The 17891-nt window shown below is 43.1% G+C and overlaps 3 protein-coding genes across 3 annotated transcripts; 2 read left to right on the top strand and 1 right to left on the bottom strand.

The window, feature by feature from the left end:
* Positions 1–6640: 6640 nt before the first annotated feature.
* Positions 6641–8827, bottom strand: LOC108073340 (estradiol 17-beta-dehydrogenase 11). The gene is made up of 5 exons (XM_017164905.3): positions 8618–8827; positions 7660–7815; positions 7366–7542; positions 7161–7233; positions 6641–7092 (listed from the first exon to the last, which is right to left on the bottom strand). Exons 1-5 carry the CDS (start codon positions 8780–8782, stop codon positions 6701–6703), a joined length of 963 nt encoding a protein of 320 aa, XP_017020394.1. The 5' UTR covers positions 8783–8827; the 3' UTR covers positions 6641–6700.
* Positions 8828–15409: 6582 nt separating this feature from the next.
* Positions 15410–15839, top strand: LOC108073365 (uncharacterized). Its single transcript, XM_017164928.3, has one exon. The coding sequence runs from the start codon at positions 15519–15521 to the stop codon at positions 15780–15782; it is 264 nt and encodes an 87-aa protein (XP_017020417.1). The 5' UTR covers positions 15410–15518; the 3' UTR covers positions 15783–15839.
* Positions 15840–17196: 1357 nt separating this feature from the next.
* Positions 17197–17890, top strand: LOC108073308 (uncharacterized). The gene has a single exon (XM_017164866.1). The coding sequence runs from the start codon at positions 17197–17199 to the stop codon at positions 17881–17883; it is 687 nt and encodes a 228-aa protein (XP_017020355.1). The 3' UTR covers positions 17884–17890.
* Position 17891: the final 1 nt, after the last annotated feature.

The following is a 17891-nucleotide window of genomic DNA, read 5'->3' as shown; positions in this document are numbered from 1 at the left end:
CTAGGCCTGTCGAATGTTTTAGCACTATTTTTTATTGCCACATCATTTTCCCTGTTTTTAGCCTTTTTTTGTGTGTTTTTTTTTCTTCTGTTTCTCTACCAGGCGGGCGTAAGTACTGTACTCTATATGAAAGTACTGAGAGCATGGGCTAAATTTATTAAGGCAAGTCATTTACCATTTGCGACAAATAGGCAGGCACACTCGCTCCAGCATCCAGAATGCATCTTAAAGTGCATAACGCTCTCTTGGGCTATTTTTATCACCGCTAATGCCTGACAATATGTTTTTAATTTACGCCACAGAAGTGCAATTGCGAAACTATTTGCTTTCCTCCTCCAAGCGATCATTGTCCTAGGTCCTTGCCACTGGCCATAGTGACATTTCCAGAGCATGAGTCAGTGGCCGCTTTTCCATTTCCATCTCCATCTATAGTACACTTCCCTTTCCAGCCTCACTCGGTACTTTATCATTAAATGATGCCATCTCTCCCCTATAATCGCCATATATTTTTTATGATTTTTGGCAAGCGTCGCGCTTTGGCGCACGTTCGCCCGGATGGGATGGGATGGCATGGGTTGGGATTGGATGGATGGATGGGTCTGAGGGTGGCCGGCTGGTCGAGGAGGAGGTTCTGCTCTCGGCCCGGTCGCGTCACGTCAATTCAGAAACGTTTAACACACAATTCCTGCCACTTGCGCGCTTGTCATTTGCGAATCGGTCGCAGGGCTGGCCAAAAGATTGGGCTCGTGGCCAAAACTGTGTGGTCGCTGCCTTTGTTGTCGCCCCGATTGCGACAAGTTACATCATTGTTAAAATTAGTCGATTTTGGCCATACTTTTTGGCGTCAGTGCACTGGGCGGAAAAAGAGGTAATAATATTCTAGATTTGTTTGTTTTTAAACGGGAAGTACCACCATATTTTGTCTTAGAAGTGAAATTTTATCTTAAATTTTGGTTTATAATTAATATTATATACTATAGAAATGGTAATAAAATATTTTATAAGCCATAAAAATATAAAAGGGCCTAATAGTTAATAATTTATAAATAACTATGAGCTCTTAATATTGCTTACTATATTTTTATACATTTATTTAAATGCATTTATGAAATCCTTGATTGATTCAGATTCTTCTTGGTTCCCATACTTCCGATGCTTCTACATTCTTTAAAAATTGTCTACATATTATCTAAAATTTCGCCGAGTGTAGCGCAAGTGATTCCTGGCCAAGACCTAAAGACCTGGTAGCAGCCTGATGCCGATGCGAGTTGATGTTTATGAGAGTGGCGATGACGCGCGGCGACGTTTCTTGGGAAAACACTCGGCCATTTCCGCTGTCGAACGCTTTCCTCCCCGGGTGATTATTAATTTTCGCGAGATTTAAGGTAATTTCTCATGTGCGTGGGCAGCGCTGCTGTCGCCGAATTTTGATTTGTCTGGGACAAGTTTCAATTTCAATTAAATCCCCGAGTGATTCACTACCCGCGGACTCACTATCGCACTTCCAACGGTTGGGTTTGCTTGTTTAAAGCGCAACCAATTAATTAGTCTTTGGCATTCGATGCTGCAGGGAAAATTGTCAGTGAAATTGTATTATTATTTTTTACAAACGAACTGCAACAAATACGCCGCAACATTAATGGACAGGCTCGAGAGCCGAATGTTTGGTCAACTTCATAAGTTCTGCGGCGCGGAGGGCGGGGATTATGTGCGGCCGGCCAAATGACTTTAATGAAAAATCGTAAATAAACCGAGTGGAGGGGGAAAAGCACACTGAAAATACGTACTTAATAAAATTTATTTGTTGCGGAATAATGAGACGGACGGTGCGGTGTCGATTTGTTAATGAAATTTTTAACTTTATGCTTTCCGCTCTCGGCGTGACAGGGATATATTGTAAACATCGGTATGGAGTGTGTGTCGCAGTCGGGTGGGTTCATAAATTTGTCAATGATTTTCCACTTGACAATGCTGCAAATGGTCGCGTTTATTTACTCCACATTCTCCATCGAGTGAGTTGCTGATGGGCTGGGCCTAGGGATGCACATATACATCCATCCATCTATCTGGGGTAATTCTCGCTGTGGTAACAAGCGGCAAAGAAATGGTTATTGCTTTTGTTTATTTCCAATCATAGACATCAAGTGTACGCCTCGAATGTGATTTGGGACTGTCTTTAAATAAATAAATAAAACAGAGTTCGAAGGGGTTGAGAACGGAGCTCTGATTATCTGTCAAAACAGGATTATTGCCAAGCTTGTTTGCTTGTTTGCTTGTATTTGTTTGCATTCAAACTATTTAAAATTAATTCACCATTATTTTCTGCCTGAAGCTAGCTTTCCAGTTGACTGAAAGAAAAACAAAGGGACAGCCAAATAAAACATTTGCTTTACAAATGAACTCATGCTTTCTTCTATGCTCTGCCAAATTGGCAATAAGTCAAAAGATCTTTGCACTTCTCACTGAATAACGGCAAAAGAGGAAAGTTTCTGAGGCAGAGGTGTCGGAAAAGCAGATTTCTTCCCCCACTCGCATTCATCGCAGTCAACAAGTAAATTTGTCAGGCGGTAATTCGATTTTGTTTAGCCAAGGGAAATGGAAAACCTCGACCTTGTCGCTGTTTAATTTGTAATTTGAGCCACGCAGGCGCGACATTCAACTTGAACTAGCCTCCGGCACTCACGCTCCCTGGATTCAGATCCCTGCTCCTTGTCCCCGTCCTCGGTCCCGATCCCGATCCCTTTCCCGATTTCCTGTCAAAATGTCAAATGATTGCGTTGACATGCATGTAGCACAGCGATAGCGATGGTGCAGCAAAAAAATAAAACATAATTCCAATTCGAACAAATCTGTGGGCTCTCTGGAAAAAGTGTCACTCACTCTATTCGGCATTATAATGAGCCGTTCCCGTTCGCGTCATGATAGAATTATACAAGGTAGTCCACTCGACTGCCGAAGTCGTTCGGGTTTTGGTCCATTAATGTCAGTGCATGGCCTGCTTGTCGAACTGAAAGGTTGTGTGTGGACGGTTTTTTTTTCAGAGCTTTAACCCTTAAGTGGCCAAGAAAAAAAATTACATTTACATACGTAGATGAGGTTTCGCATGGAGGTCTGATGAAACCATCATCGACATTTAAAAACAAAATAAATCAACTCGAATTTATATTTATTATTTTATTATATGTATTATTATTTATTATTTATTTTAAGATACGCATATACTTTGGAATTAAGAGCTTAAACAAGAGAATGGCTGTTAAACAACAAAAACAAAGAATTATGTCAAATTCAAAACTTATAAATATAAAATTATAAACAATACAACTCTTGTCATAACTAAGGAAACTTTTAGCCCCATGCACCGTGTACGGGTTAATCGAAGCACTATGTTGCCATTTCACTCACACTAACTATTGAATGCTATTTCACTCGCACTTACATCAGGGGACTATGATTTTGCCGAGTGGACTACCTTGTATAATTCTATCATGGTTCGCGTTGCCGTTGACCCCTTGACATTTTACAGCTCGAAAGCCGAAGCCGAACACATGTGGCAAGTTCAAAAGTTGACGGCAAATTGACTGTATTTATAAACATTTTAAAGGCGTCGCACAATAAAAAAAAAAGGAAAAGAAAGGAGAGGAAAACTGAAGCTGTTCACGCCCCCCGAATGAATTTTAATATGCAATTTTTATGATTATTGCCCCGGGGGGACTGCATCTGCATGTGGAACCGGAGAGCAGCGTAGATTTTATGATCGCCTTTCGTGGGCGTTCCTGCCCCGCATTTACGGTGGCATTTTGTCTACTCATTAAAAGGAGCTGACCGACCCTGCATACACCGTTACTCGTCGTTTCGTTTAATTAGTTAAACATGTGATTTATGCACTCGAACGGAGTCGAATGGCCCCGCAGGACTCGGAAATTCAGAGCCGTCCAACTCGCCTCGGCTGGCAGTTTGTGATCTGCATAGCAAATCAATGGGCCATCAAAATTAGTTACGTTCACATTAGCCATGGCAATGGCCGTGGACCAGTCAGATTTTTAATTAGTTTTTGACAGTCGACAGTTGGCGGCAGTGCTGGCCATTTGTGGATTTTACAGACAGATCTGAGCGAGTTTAAACGGTTCCAATTAGTTTAGTACAAAATTTAAAGTAAATAATACAAATATATTATGTTTTTTTAACACTTAAACAACTGTATTTATTAACATTTAATTTGTAGACATTACTATCTAAATTATTATTATTTTTATAGGTTTTCAATTTGAAAATTTGCTTTTATTATTTTTTTTTTTTTTTGGCACTTTATCAAAGTCTTTCCTGTGGGCTGCTCTTCTCTATTTGGCTGGGCCAAGGCCATTGGAAATGGAAACTGAAAATGTGAAAATGGCAACGCAAAGGCAATGGCAAATGATATTTTGTGAGCATCCCGACACTGGCATACAACTCTTCATTAAATTCATTTCGCGGATTTGCAGTCGATGGAAATGCCCCCAACGATGACGTGACTGCTCGATTGCCCGCGTCAGGAGTGAGTTGTGAGTCTGTTGGTGAAACAGGTAAATGCAAATCGGCAGACGGAAACCACAGGTGACTGCTCATGTTACCCCCAGCTGGTCCTTCGGGAACTTCATTCGATTTCCCACGCATTTTCCTAGCAGCTCATAATTAAACCCGAGTCGGCGGAGTTCGGGTTCCCAGCTAGCCGGGCTCCCAGTGGATTCCCAACCAGAAGCGATAATCAGGCACGGAAATGCCTCGTTTGTCTGCGGACAATCCGTCGAAATTAAAAAGAGTACGTCAGTGTCAAAGACAAACAATAAACTCCGGGCCCAGCAGCCAGACGACGAGGGCGGATCCGGGACGCACATTTGAGTTTTCAATCAGGCTGCCATTGAGGCGTTACGGGAGCCACGTTGCGGGGCTTTGGGGTTGCGATGGTCGTGTTGGGGCCACGCATCATTAACGGCTTTTTAATTGGGAATTACTCCGGAGTGACTTGGCTCCGAAGCGGATCCCTTGGCTGTTTGGCTAATGCTTTCCCACACAATCGATTTGATTTGCTGACATAATATTTTCTCAGGGGCTTTCCCAACGAAAAAGCCAAGTGACAGAGCCGAGGCAGAGGACCCTTTTACTCATTTCCCTATATTATTTTTGCATTTGGCAGCATTATTTTTTCATTTTCGTAGGACGCCGCTCTCCACTCCTGCTCCTTCTGCCGGAATGTCTTTTTATATTTTTCTTAATTTTACTAAAGTCTTCATCCATATGTCCTATGGCCCGACTGAACTGTGAAGGAAAAAGCAGATGCAGCAGGAAAGAAATTTCACATAAAGGCTGTATCCTGCAGTGAGTGGATAAGTGTGTGTGTGTGTGTGGCTAAAGCATTTCAGGTTGCAGTGATAGCATAAATAAAATAAAAGGACGAAGGCGATGGGAAAAGCGCGTGCGGAGCAGAACGTGAAAATATGCAAGAAATTCAGTGCATGTCTGGGAAAAGCTCGAGCTGTGTAAAAATGAGAAAAATGGAGAATATACCGCCATTGCCGCCGCCGCCGCCTCTGCTGCAATATTTCTCTTAATGTGTTGCATTAATTTTGCCAGCATAAAGATAAAGGAACAAAGAAAAACTGTCAGGCAGTTTCACTTCCACAATGATGGCGAACAAAAAGAAGTGTGTATTTTTATTTTTTCCTCCTCGTTTTTTGTGCGAGATCACTTTAACCAAAATAGTTTCTGTCAAGCCACTCTCTCTCGACCCTATTAAGGGACTATTTCGTTTGAAGCTGCAAAAACCTGCACTTTCGTCAAACCAAGCGAATGGGGACAGATGTAGGCGAGGCCTTAGGCCATCCAGTCCCCTAATGCCACAGCGCCTGCAAGTATGCAGCACAAATTCCCCAGCGAAATCATGCAATTTTAAACTCTTTGTTAAGCTGTCTATACCTGGTGTTCACAGAAATGGTGATGGATATTCATTTATGCGATAATGAAAACAATAAACTAAACATTTGTTCATAATTAGTGACTTTTTAAGCACGTAAGAAAACGTTCTCTAATAAAATACAACAAGTAATAATAGTTTATTTCAGAAACGTGCAATCCTTTGATTTCTCTATTGATTTCAAACTAACAGCCATTTCTTCGGCAATAATTTGTCTTAATCCTTCAATAAAGGTATTTTGTGGTCGATATACTCAACTCCGACCCCCTTTGCTTGCTTAATTCGGCAAAATATATAAATCTGGCAGCCTCAATGACCTCATGAAAGTTGCATAATGAGATTCGGCCAAAGGAGGGAAAAGTCTGGGCTGCTGACAAGTTGATTGCAACCCTCTCCGCCATCTGACAAATGCAGACGCCGAGGCAATGCACGGACTGCGGCCCAGACCTGGACGCAACCCCGAGACTGTCGGAGCTGCAAAATTAAAGCAGTTCCTGCTGGCTGAAATTAAATAAAAAGGAAAAACACATGAAACACACGACCCGTAGACAGAGCCGAAGCCGGAGCCCGTGGCCTGTGGCCAGTTGTCCGTGACCGACCAGCCGCAAAAAGTATCTTTAATCGGATTTAAATGAAATGCTTTTCAGCAGCAACGCCCCACCTGTGAATCCTCGGGTCAAAACGAACAAGTTGTTATTTTTCTGGCCCGCAACCTGGAATACTTTTAATTATCACGTCACATATTTACGCTTAGGAACGTATATCTCGGAACTTCCTGAACGTGGTGCCAGTGATCAGTAAAATTCCAAGCATTTGCCAGCTAGAGGGCATGAGATTCAACAGCCTATATACCAGGGAAACGAAGCCTGGCAGCATGATCTCCCGCTCGCCGCGCACCATGCCGTTCACAATGCGCTGGGCCACTTCTTGGCCACTGATCAGCGGATATATGTTACCGACTCCTATTTGGCCAGTCATCTCCGTCACCTCTTCGTTGGTGGACAGGAACGCGGGAAATACGGTGGTCACGTGGATGTCCTTCTGCTTCTCCATAAACAGCTCCATGCGTAGGGCCCTCATATGGGTAGCCACCCCCGCCTTGGTGCTTGAGTAAGTCGAACTGTAGGCCAGCGGAAAAAGGGCTGGCGGGAGGACAAAGGATATTGTGCTATAGGATAACGAAAGCATTTTTTTTAGCGGCTGGACTCACCTGCCAGAGAACTGATGGTGAGAATATGGCCTCGGCGCAACTCTTTCATTTTGGGTAGGAAAACGGACTTGGTCTGGAAAGATTAACTATAATAATAATATGTTCTGCCTTGTGGTTATTTCAATTGGTTACAATAAACCTGTTTACTTTAAACCTTGTTTTAATTTAATGCAATTTTAATTATTATCTTAATAGTTAAACTCACCCAGAAGTGTGCCGTTAGGTTAACATCGATCATAAGCTGCACTTCAGCGGGTTCAGGGTTTACACAATTTTTATGCAGCAAAACTCCCGCATTGTTAACCAAAACAGTTACCGGTCCCAGATCAACGACCACTTTTTTGTTCAGCTCAGCGAGTTCCCCAATACTTGTCACGTTTGCCTAAATATGTATATACCGGTTAAAGGGTAATTACAAGTAAATTAAATATTTTTATATCATACACAAGTTGATTGTGTTCAAAACCAGTTTTTCTGGCAATTTACTGGCTTTACTTACTTTGTAAGCCTTAGCCCGAACATCATAGCATTCCTTAATTTCCTTAACCGTTCTCTCGGCGCCGGACAAGTTGATATCCACCACAGCAATGTGGCATCCCTTCTTGGCCAGCTCCAGGGAAATGGCGCGTCCCAGACCATGACCGCCGCCAGTAACCTGGAGAAAACAAAAAAAGCAATCGCTATCATTAGTATATAGTAAATAGTATATGCCATCTCTAACTAAAATAATTCTGGTAAAAGGTCTAACCCTGCCATTAAATGTAGTTTTATTTTGAGCACTTAAAAAATATATAATGTTTTTTTTTAATATAAAAAGCTTTATAAGATTACTTTACATGATAATAAAGGAATTTTATAAATTTTGTTTTCTCCTTTCCTTATTATTTTTGAGTGTCATTTAGACATTTAAAGGTTATTGAAAGTTTTATCATAGCTTGTGGACTTTAACTATTACAGCTAATTGTTTAAAGTCTGTAATTATATATATTTTTTTCATGTTTAAGCTGATGTATTTATTAACAAGACTAAACTTATTAGAGCTTGCAGTAATTTATTTATCTCAACTTTGGCCTTTTTGAACTGGCCTTTTTCAACTGTATAATTACATAAATATACTGAATAACCAATAAAACGAATTAATTATTGGTAACCTTGAAAATAAAGTTTTGTCTTTAAGGTATTAGAATCAAATATATTTTAAGATTTTTACAAAATATTTTTGGTTTCTGGGGGTGTGCCTATTTCAGCTTTCATATTTTAAAATGAAAACCTGTAGGTTATATTTATTTAAATGTTACAATTTGGTTTGCTTTTTAAAAAGGTCCAGAAATTACGATCAACAATAAATTACTTTGGAGCAAAAGTGCAATCTCGTTTGTTACGGTTCCGCGCTTAATGCCAATATTGGCAAATTAGTGTGTCAAGTGTGTGTGGTGGCCTGCTTGGCCAAAACTCACCACGGCCACTTCACCGGCGATGCTCTTCGGGGATGAGCACCAGCAGCAGAGATTCGCGAACAACTGCCTCAGCACGGCGGCGACGATGAGCAGTGGAGTGATCGCTACCAAGCCGATCAGTGATATATACGCCTGCACCTTGACCAGAGCATTCCACAGCGACATTTTCCGTGATTTGAGCCACGTCCGAGTCGCGAGAGTGGCTAAAACGCTTTGATCGCCGATCGCGGATTCGGATCGCTGATCGCGCTTGCCACTCGCGAAGCTGAGAAACTGGCTTGCCGTCGACAAGAGTGCATTAAAGTCACCCCATTCGGCGGTTACCCTGCGCCAGCACAGCTCGGCAATTAGCAGTGACTTCGATTTATTCAATACTAATGCGGGGCAAGTGTTTGCAAATGAGAGCCCATTTACCACAGGCTTCCAAAAAAAACATATAAAAAATCTGGACTGGCATTGTCGGCAAATAAATAGAAAAGTCACCTCCTGCACAGATGGGACAGCCGCGGCGCGGTAAGTAATGTTCGATATATGCACACACCAGCAACGGCAACATCGATTCCAATAACAACAAGGGGGAGCACTGCCAGAGGGTGCCTCGACAACAAGATACCTATTACCCTGTACATTTCATAAAGAAAGATTGAATATTGATCTCACCCTTTACCACTCCTGCAAAGTATCCAATATACCCAACGTCTCTACCAGTAATGGGTACTACAAAACCCGAGCATGGCCATTAGTAATAAATAAAAGCAATTTTTTGTGAACTACAAAAAGCAGCGCAGTGACTACAAATGTACAACACAGGCACACAAGAACATCCAACCCCATATACACGTATAAACACAAACACTCTGAGCTCCAGCTCAATAAAAAAAAGAAGGAAAAATAAAAACACATCGAGAGATGCCAACGAAAAAATGATTTTCTGACAATAAAGTGGATATCCATAAAGGAAAACGAACAGAAGACAAAAAAAAAATCAGAGCACCAGCTCACATACATATGCGAATGGAAAATAGAGACAGCCAAAGGATAATTTTATATTGCAGTGGAATGGGAGGCCAGATGAGAATAGAGCGGGGTGGAGCACTTGCCGGCTGTGGTTTTAGTTAAAAATAACAAAGCGAGCGACAAAAACGAGAATCGTGAAATATGTATGTATATTTCATTTTAGGTTTTTCAAGGGTGCTTCAGCTGCCCGATGAAGTTTGCCATTTATATATATTGGGTAATTGGGTAAGGACAAAAATATTTATGGTATCCCCCTCCCTTGATAATGATGGAGTATTTTGTGCAATACATTTGAAGGATATTTTTAAAGTATTTACTATTCAAGAGTGTATTCACAAGTTGGCTTTATACAAAGAAATGCTTATGGTTCACCCCTTAACACCACTTTCTAAGCTCTTTTCCGCTCTGGCAATGGCATTTTAATAGGGCTTTAGTTCGGTCAAGGGGCAAGCGGAACAGGTTCTCTCTTGGGGCTCTCCCCTGGCCTCAAGCTCAACTCTCTTAATTTTCCCAGTTCACTGCAAATGAAAACGACACTAAAAACGGGTGCTCAAGCCCTTGGCCAACCATATGCAGCCTGGAATTCTCCTCCTCCCGTTGCGCCTTCATGCATTTTGGCGCAATTGCGAGTCCTACTTCTTGGCTGAGGAGTACTCACTGCACGTGATGTCATTTCGTATTTATTTAAGCGAACATTCGATTTTGTTTTGGATGTCGCCAAAATCGGGTCACACTTTGTGCACGTGGTGTCGCTTTGCATGCGACGGTTTTTTGTGGCTATTGATGTGTGGCTTCGATGATTTATGGACTCGGCGGCGTCTGCGTATTTTGCGGGCAGCCGGAGCACATGGCACATGGACATCCTTAATCCAGATACTCTTACATTCCGCCTTATCCCCCTTGATTGTCAAAACTCCGTGCCACTCAGCGGTGCTCGCCCGCCAACAACACTTCAACTTAAAGGGCACTCAAAGAACACTGGCACTGGTGAAGGGTAAAGGGAAGTGCTGTCAGCCTGGGACCACGGAAGCTAGCCCAATTAGGAAACTTATAATAATTAAGAAAAGCCATAGCAAGTACAATAACACTAATATCTAAAATATATTTACCTTTTCAATGAAAATAAAAATATTTCGTAAAGTAACCTCTTTAACATTACATATTATATAGATTTATATTATTTAGATTTATTTAACATTTATGTTATATTTATTTATAAATATTTCAAGTTTTTTTTAGAATTTAACCATGTTTTTTATCATTTAGAAAATAATCCTAGAAAAACCATTTAAAAATCTATAAAATCCTCATATTTCATATTGTTTTCTGCCCTTTAAAATATTTTACAGTAAACCTAAAATAGCTGAACGAACAACGCTGATGGAGAATTTTATCCGGCAATGCCGAGGAGTGCTGGAGGTAGCGGATTAGAGGTGGTTAAACCTATTTCCCAAGGCTTCCCACGGCAAAGGACAGGACGAACTGAAGGCAAGGGTTGGCCTGCCGCAGCTGGCAGGGAAAAAGGGAAAAACTAAAAAGTGTGGAGCAAAGTTTGAGTGCTCAAACGCGTTAATCTCGATTGCTTCTTCATTTTTTCCATTACTTTTCTAATATTTCACATTAGCATGTCGGGCGAGCGGCACTCAGAGCCGAGCTCAGGGGTCTTGTAAGAGACAAGAGCTACCCAAAAAAGAAATAAAGTATAGGGAAAGGGCGAGGCAATTTCTCAGCGCAACTGTCAACACCAATCTGAAGTGCTACTGCAGCAGCAGCGGCAGCAGGACCTAATGAGACAGCCACGGATAACAGGCCATTTCGATTGCGATCCCTGCACATGTGTTTCAGTTTATTACAACGCAACAAGTACACGGCCAGTAATGTAAATAAATTAGCTGGTCGTGTAATGCGCAAGGCTCTCGAGGACCGAACACATTCTGCAATACGACACCAGCCAGGACACTGGCAGCTACTGCATCCCAGCATTGCTCCAATGTGTTTGTTTAGGTGCAAGGATAACAGTTTCTCACGCCTGCCAGGAGCATACGCAGCCGAAATCCACTTGAACCCGCTCTGACAGTTGCATGTCATAATTTAACAGTCGGAAAATGCGCGGCAGGTTGCCAGGATAATCAAGTTGCATCTCCCGCTCCTGTTTCTGCTCCTGTTCCAGTTTCTGATCCTGATCCCTCTGCTGTTTGTTTAGCTGGGGTTTTCCTACATGCCTACGGTCGCTCCACATTCCTCTTTTTTATAGCCCCCACAGATTTTATTGCCGCCTGCGATGGGATAATCCTTATTGACATATTTATGCACGGTTCAAGCAACGAAATGGAAATTTTTGGCGTCGCATGGTTCGCTGGCATTTGCCTTTCGTGAGGGGCGTGGCACTGGGCTAATGGGCACCACATGTAAGTGTCTCTAGGTGAATGAATTAAGGCTCCGCCTCCGCACTGCAGTTGAGTTTCACACGGAGAGGAATAGTTTTGTTCAATATTTGATATTTCGGGTTATAAACTTTATTTATTTAAATAACAAAAGAAAAATACAGCAACCCCACCTTTAAATTTGATTGTTTTTAATAAATTCACAACCCAACATTTATTTCAGAAATCTTCTAAAAGGGCTTGTCGTATGTATGTTTATATTCCAAACAATTGATTCATGGTTTAAAATAGTCAAAAATTGTCAGCATTCTGAATTTAAATTTCCACATGAATATTCAGTTTACAAACGGGTGTATTTTATGTAAATAAAATGTACATTTAAACACAAAAACAAATAAAAGTACTGAGGGAATTATCACAAATTTTGTTCTCTGCAGCACCAGTGGCCCTTTCCGTTTAAGTTCGAGTTCAAGGCGCAGCGCACATGGCTGTCGAGTTCTATGGGAATTATCTAAGGAAAATACGTTACATCGAGCAGCCAACACCTGTGTCAATGCGACAGATCGGGCGTTGCGCTGTGCTTAATGCTCGTAATTAATTTTCCGTGCCACAGACAGTGGCGCACTGGCACCGACACCGCCACAGACACAGACTCAGACCGGGACAATGGAGGATGTCCTGATGCACGGCATTAACTGAGCATGCAAACGATGCGTCAACGATGGTCCTCGGCCCAGGCGGCTAACGCTATTATTTACACAACAAACACTTGTAATTACACAAAGGGGGTGGAAGATGGAGATGGAAGCAGGACGGAGCCGCAATTAAAAGCGAAAGGATAAACACAAATAAATGAGCGACACAAAAGGGGCAGACAAGATGGCTGCAGCTGACTTGGATGACGGGGGCCAAGACAAAGGCTAGTCCACTAGCACCGGCAACAACAAGTACACCTAAAACTACAGCAACAACAACTACAACTATAACCCGAAGACAACAATGACAAACGGACGGACGAGCGGACGGCATTAAATAATTGCTCATACACGAGTGTCTACGCACAAAAGCAGCCGGAGGAGCAGGACGAGAGCTAGCGGAGCAAAAAATTGTCCAGCACGTGTTGCAGCCCCAAACCCCATGCCCATCCACCTTTTCGTCTTGGTGTGCGAAAACTAGTTAACAGCTTTTATTTACTTGGCAAACAGACTGAAACGTTGTAAAACAACAAATGCCTAAGCCGCAGGACATAAGCATAGCAACGCTCGCACAAAAACACACGTTCTTGCACTGAAGAAATCAGTGTAGATTTCAAATTAATTAATTTTATTATTTTAAAAATTAAAAAAAAGCTCCGACAGCGATAAAATATTTTAAATATAATTATACAAGTCTGAAAAATATTTCTAAGAATACTTTTATACATGGAATAAATAAAGTACTCTAAAGACCCGAATAAATCTAGATTTTGGGTAGCTTTTTCTATCTGTGTGGAGGATAAGAACAGAATAGAAACATGACCAGCCCGGCCAAAAAGTACTCGTTGTCCATTGCGGTCAGCGGAATGATGGCGATGAGCGTGCAAGTGACTGCGCTGCTTGGACGTTTCATAACCGAAGTGAAAAGTTGGAAAATAATAACGGGCAACGGGACGGGACACACACATATGTATGTATGCCCCGTCAGAGCAATCGCCTCCGATGCTGCTCCAGGCAGGATGCCCCCGCCCAAGGAGGGCACCATGCTCAGCACCGTGACAAAGTTAACCGAGTATTCAGCTCGACTCGGTCAGCTGGTCAGCGGTCAACGTGGCGTATGCACGATGCCCACATACTCGTAGCCCCTGCAGGCCCTACACATAAATTATATGCCTTTATTTAGGCGAAACAATGTTGTTGTCCAGCATCAACTTGATGACAACAACAGGCAGTATAATGCAACAACAGAAACAGGAACCGAAACAGAAACAGGAGCAGGACCTGGAACAACAATGAAACTTTTAGCAAACAAACGAGCTAAACTAAGCGCTTTCAACTAATGACGACGAACACAAACCGAAATGCATCGAAATTTGTGTTTGAGGCAACCAGTTGAGCCTCCGGCTGAGGGTTCCAAGTACATCGTGCTGAAAATTCAATAGCCGAGCGAGAACAGCCTCAAGAACAGATCCCCAAAAGTCTCGGAATAACCAGGCAAACAACAAGCCACCACCAGCTCTAACCGCACCGAAGGACATTTGCTAGAAAAATGCATCTGCATACGAGCATGTATTGTACATTTTCCGGGTGGTGACAACAAAAGCCTGCTTAATGACAATAATAACAGATTTGCCAACCGCAAAGAAGACGTCAGGAGAATCATCCTTTCAGGACCAGTAGCAGGTCGGTTAATGGCCTGTGCAAGGCAGGAAGTCAGCTTCAGAGTGTTCACACATCCTTGCTGCAGCCACTCTGAATGAAAATTCATTAAGCGACAATGCATAAGCCAGGGCCTGGAACTGGACATGGACAGGAGCTTTATCCTGTTAATAACGAGAAAAGACCACAACCGCAGCAAAGCATTTCCTTTCCACCGACGATGATTGGCTCAATTTGCCTCCAATTAAAAATAAATTGAGGCACCTTGTTCTGCCGCAAACTAAATGGTCGCACTCCGTCCGCACCCCTCCGGTCCACATTCAGAAGGCGAGAAACGCGACCTCCGCAGTATGGGGCCAAAACAAAAAATTGATTTCAACTTCGGTTGCCGCCGAGCATTTGTATTTATAGCCCGTATTGTCACTTTCCTCTGCTCTATAGAGTTTCTTGAAAAGAGAGCATAAAGCAAACAAATCATGCTCCGATACGCACACATAAAAATGCATAAATATTCTATTTTGAGTTGACATTTTGACAAGTGAATATGAATATTGCAGGCGCTGAGTACAATTTATAATTGATATGTATAAATAATGGACAAAGCCATTTTGTAAATGGGTTTAATGAAATGAACGAGCGAAGCTTTTGTAATAGGCCGACGGCAAAAAAAAAATACAGCAAACTAAACAAGCGGCTAAGTGGGTAATTCTAAATAAAGATACCCTATAATTTTCTATAAATAAAATTAAATTAATACTAAATAATTTTAATATGTTGTTTTCTACTTAAAACAAACACAAATATTTTCTTTCATTTCTGGTTAGATTAATGCCAAGATCCTTCTCTAGAATCTCCTTACTGTCGGAGTTACAGACCCCTCGTTGTATTAAATACCCTGTAAATTTTGAATATTTAATTTATTAAAAGCAAAAGTGCCTAAAGTCAATTGGCTAAAATTGCATTGAACGGCACCAATTAAGTTTTAGCCAAACAACTAAAAATATGTTGAATTATGTAGCAAAGCACCAAAGAACCTTTGCGTTACACTTCCGAACTTCCAGCTTTAAATACACATCTGTCCCTCAGTGTGTAGGGTGAACCAAATTTAAGTTCATTTGGAATATATTCGCCTGACTTTAAAGCGAAATGGAAAACGAAGAGAATCAACTGCAGCCTGTACTGAATCCCATTCCGTCCGGCGATCTGTGGGCTGACTTGGCGGAGATGACCAGGAACTCGGAACAGCTGATGGAGAGTGTCACCTGCAGACTGAATGCCCTGAACTCAGCCCTGGATCGTCTGGAGGATCGTACTGATCGGGTTCTCGTGGAGCTGCGGCAGTTGGTCGGCACAGAGAACCAGGTGCGAAGAGCTCGCGATGGTTGCGGAGATCCTGGTGCCGATGAATAGGCAGACAATTATTATTATATGGAAATAAATGCCAATTCAAGGTTCTGGCTAATAGCACTCCGCATTTGACTCTTCTATGGAATATGGTTTGTATATTTTAAAAATTCGGGAATGCCTTACAAGTTGAAACTGATCAATCCTTCTCTGTGTCGAATCGAATGGATTTGGGATCGGAAAAACTTTGCGGGGGCATTAAGACAAGCAGAAGATCCATAAAACGCCCGACAGTTTGTTTGTTTTTTATGAGAACTGTAACCCTAGCACACAAATAATTAGTGAGCTATTTTTATGGATCGGCGTTGCCGCTGCGCCTGCGCACCGAACAACGAGTTCAGGGAGTGCTGGGGCACTGGAGCTGGAAGCTGAGGAGCTGGGGAACTGAGGAGCATCAGGTGCTGGGGGTCTCCTCACATAATCGTAATTAGATTTTACATTATGGAAGGCAGCCGCTGGAGGGAGTGGGTCGCGTTGTTTCTGTTTGTGTTTGTGCACATGTTGCTCGGCATTTGAAGATTTCAGCGTGCACTTAATCACTTGAGTCGCGTCCTCACCATATGGGGTCCTTTTCCGAGTGCCGGCAGAGCGGCATCTGGCAGGTTGGATATAGACGATGGTATAACCTGTTAACCCATCGCGGCATTGAGCCCGAAAATATGCCACAAAGCTACCGGGACAACTGGCACTCGACTGCGTTCAATTAACAATTAATGAAATTGCAATTTGCACAGCCCTCCGGCGCCCTGGTAATTCTTCATTAATCAGCAACGCAATCATTTACGTAAATCGCGAGCTGGAAGAGCCGGGAAAGCAACGCCGCCAAACCTAATTGCAAGTTATGAATATCTCATCGAATATTAAATCGATGGCAATCGCTTAACTCCGACAAGCCGCGACCACGTCCATGTCGGCGCTGATGATGATGATGGGGATGATGCCAATGATGTTGTTGATGGCGACGAGGGCGATGAATGGCGGTGGTCTGTGTGCGCGTCCAATGGATGGTATCGGTGGTAGCGTTCGTTTGTCCCGTCGGAAGTGGCGACACTTAATTGCTTATTGAGTGCGTTTTCAATTTTTATTGAGCCCAGCCCCGAGAGCCATATGCATTGTGCTGCGGCCTGGCACGGTCATTAAATCTGTGGCTGGCTTCGCTGGGAAGTAGGCTACAAATGGCAAACGCCACCTGGGCGGGAACGAAAAGCCAAGGGCGGGTGCGCAGTAACTCCCCAACTCATTAGCACTATCGGGAACACGGAGATAACCACGTAATAATCGAGGCTGGATGCTTGTCGCCCTTATCAGTTGGCGGGCACATGCAAAAATATTCTCAACCGGTATCGGTGTTTTCGGGTATTTCGGGCGTCTGAAGTCAGTCAGTCGTCAGATGTCTTTGCCGCACTCCGGCAGTAGTGAAATGAGAGCCCTAACCTGGTTAACTATAGTTCTGGTGGCCTTGCTGGGTCACCGCACCCTGGCCCTGGAGTTCGCAGAGTGTGAAAGTGCCCCACAAATGGGAGTTTACGTGGCCAGCTCCAGTAACTGTTCGAAGTACATTTACTGCGCCGGACCTGGCTCCTTTGAGGCCGAGTGCCTTGATGGTCACTTTTACGACGAGAAGCAGGAGCGATGTCTGGAAGAGGACCTGGTTAAGAGATGTCAACCGTTGGTAACCACAACTAAGTCGCCACCGATGAAGCAACAACCACCACCCACAGTGGCCCCGAAGACGGAACCGCTAACCATCACCCTGGAGGAATTGCCCAACGCCGGACCCTGCTATCCCTACATGGTGTGCTACGAAGGAGCAGGCCTGACCAGAGCCTGCACTCCCGCCCATCTGGTGTCCTGCAATCGCCGCCAGTCGCCGGGCATTATCACTAGCTGCCAGTCGGGCGTGTATGGCTTTATGCCACATCCCCTGAACTGCGCCTACTTCTACTACTGCTCCAGTGGTCACAAGCTACTCCATCGTTGCCCGCTCAACTACACCTGGCACTACGAACGCAGCTCCTGCGTGCAGCAATCCGAGAAGAAGTGCTTCTCCGAGGCCCTGCAACTGCGAAGAAGGAAGCCAACGAAGCCGGCAAAGCCCAAGGTATAAGGCTGGCG

This window comes from Drosophila kikkawai, chromosome 3R, assembly GCF_030179895.1.
Source record: "Drosophila kikkawai strain 14028-0561.14 chromosome 3R, DkikHiC1v2, whole genome shotgun sequence".
In the NCBI taxonomy this organism is placed as follows: Eukaryota; Metazoa; Arthropoda; class Insecta; order Diptera; family Drosophilidae; genus Drosophila; species Drosophila kikkawai.
This window is presented reverse-complemented; position numbering and strand designations above follow the sequence as displayed.

Excerpts from the sequence above, each read along its gene's own strand:
- LOC108073340 (XM_017164905.3), bottom strand. The coding sequence starts at position 8,782 with ATGTCGCTGTGGAATGCTCTGGTCAAGGTGCAGGCGTATATATCACTG. Across the intron at positions 7,543-7,659 it reads TTCGGGCTAAGGCTTACAAA|GCAAACGTGACAAGTATTGG; the intron begins GTAAGTAAAGCC and ends ATACATATTTAG. Across the intron at positions 7,234-7,365 it reads ACCTAACGGCACACTTCTGG|ACCAAGTCCGTTTTCCTACC; the intron begins GTGAGTTTAACT and ends TAATCTTTCCAG.
- LOC108073365 (XM_017164928.3), top strand. The coding sequence starts at position 15,519 with ATGGAAAACGAAGAGAATCAACTGCAGCCTGTACTGAATCCCATTCCG.
- LOC108073308 (XM_017164866.1), top strand. The coding sequence starts at position 17,197 with ATGAGAGCCCTAACCTGGTTAACTATAGTTCTGGTGGCCTTGCTGGGT.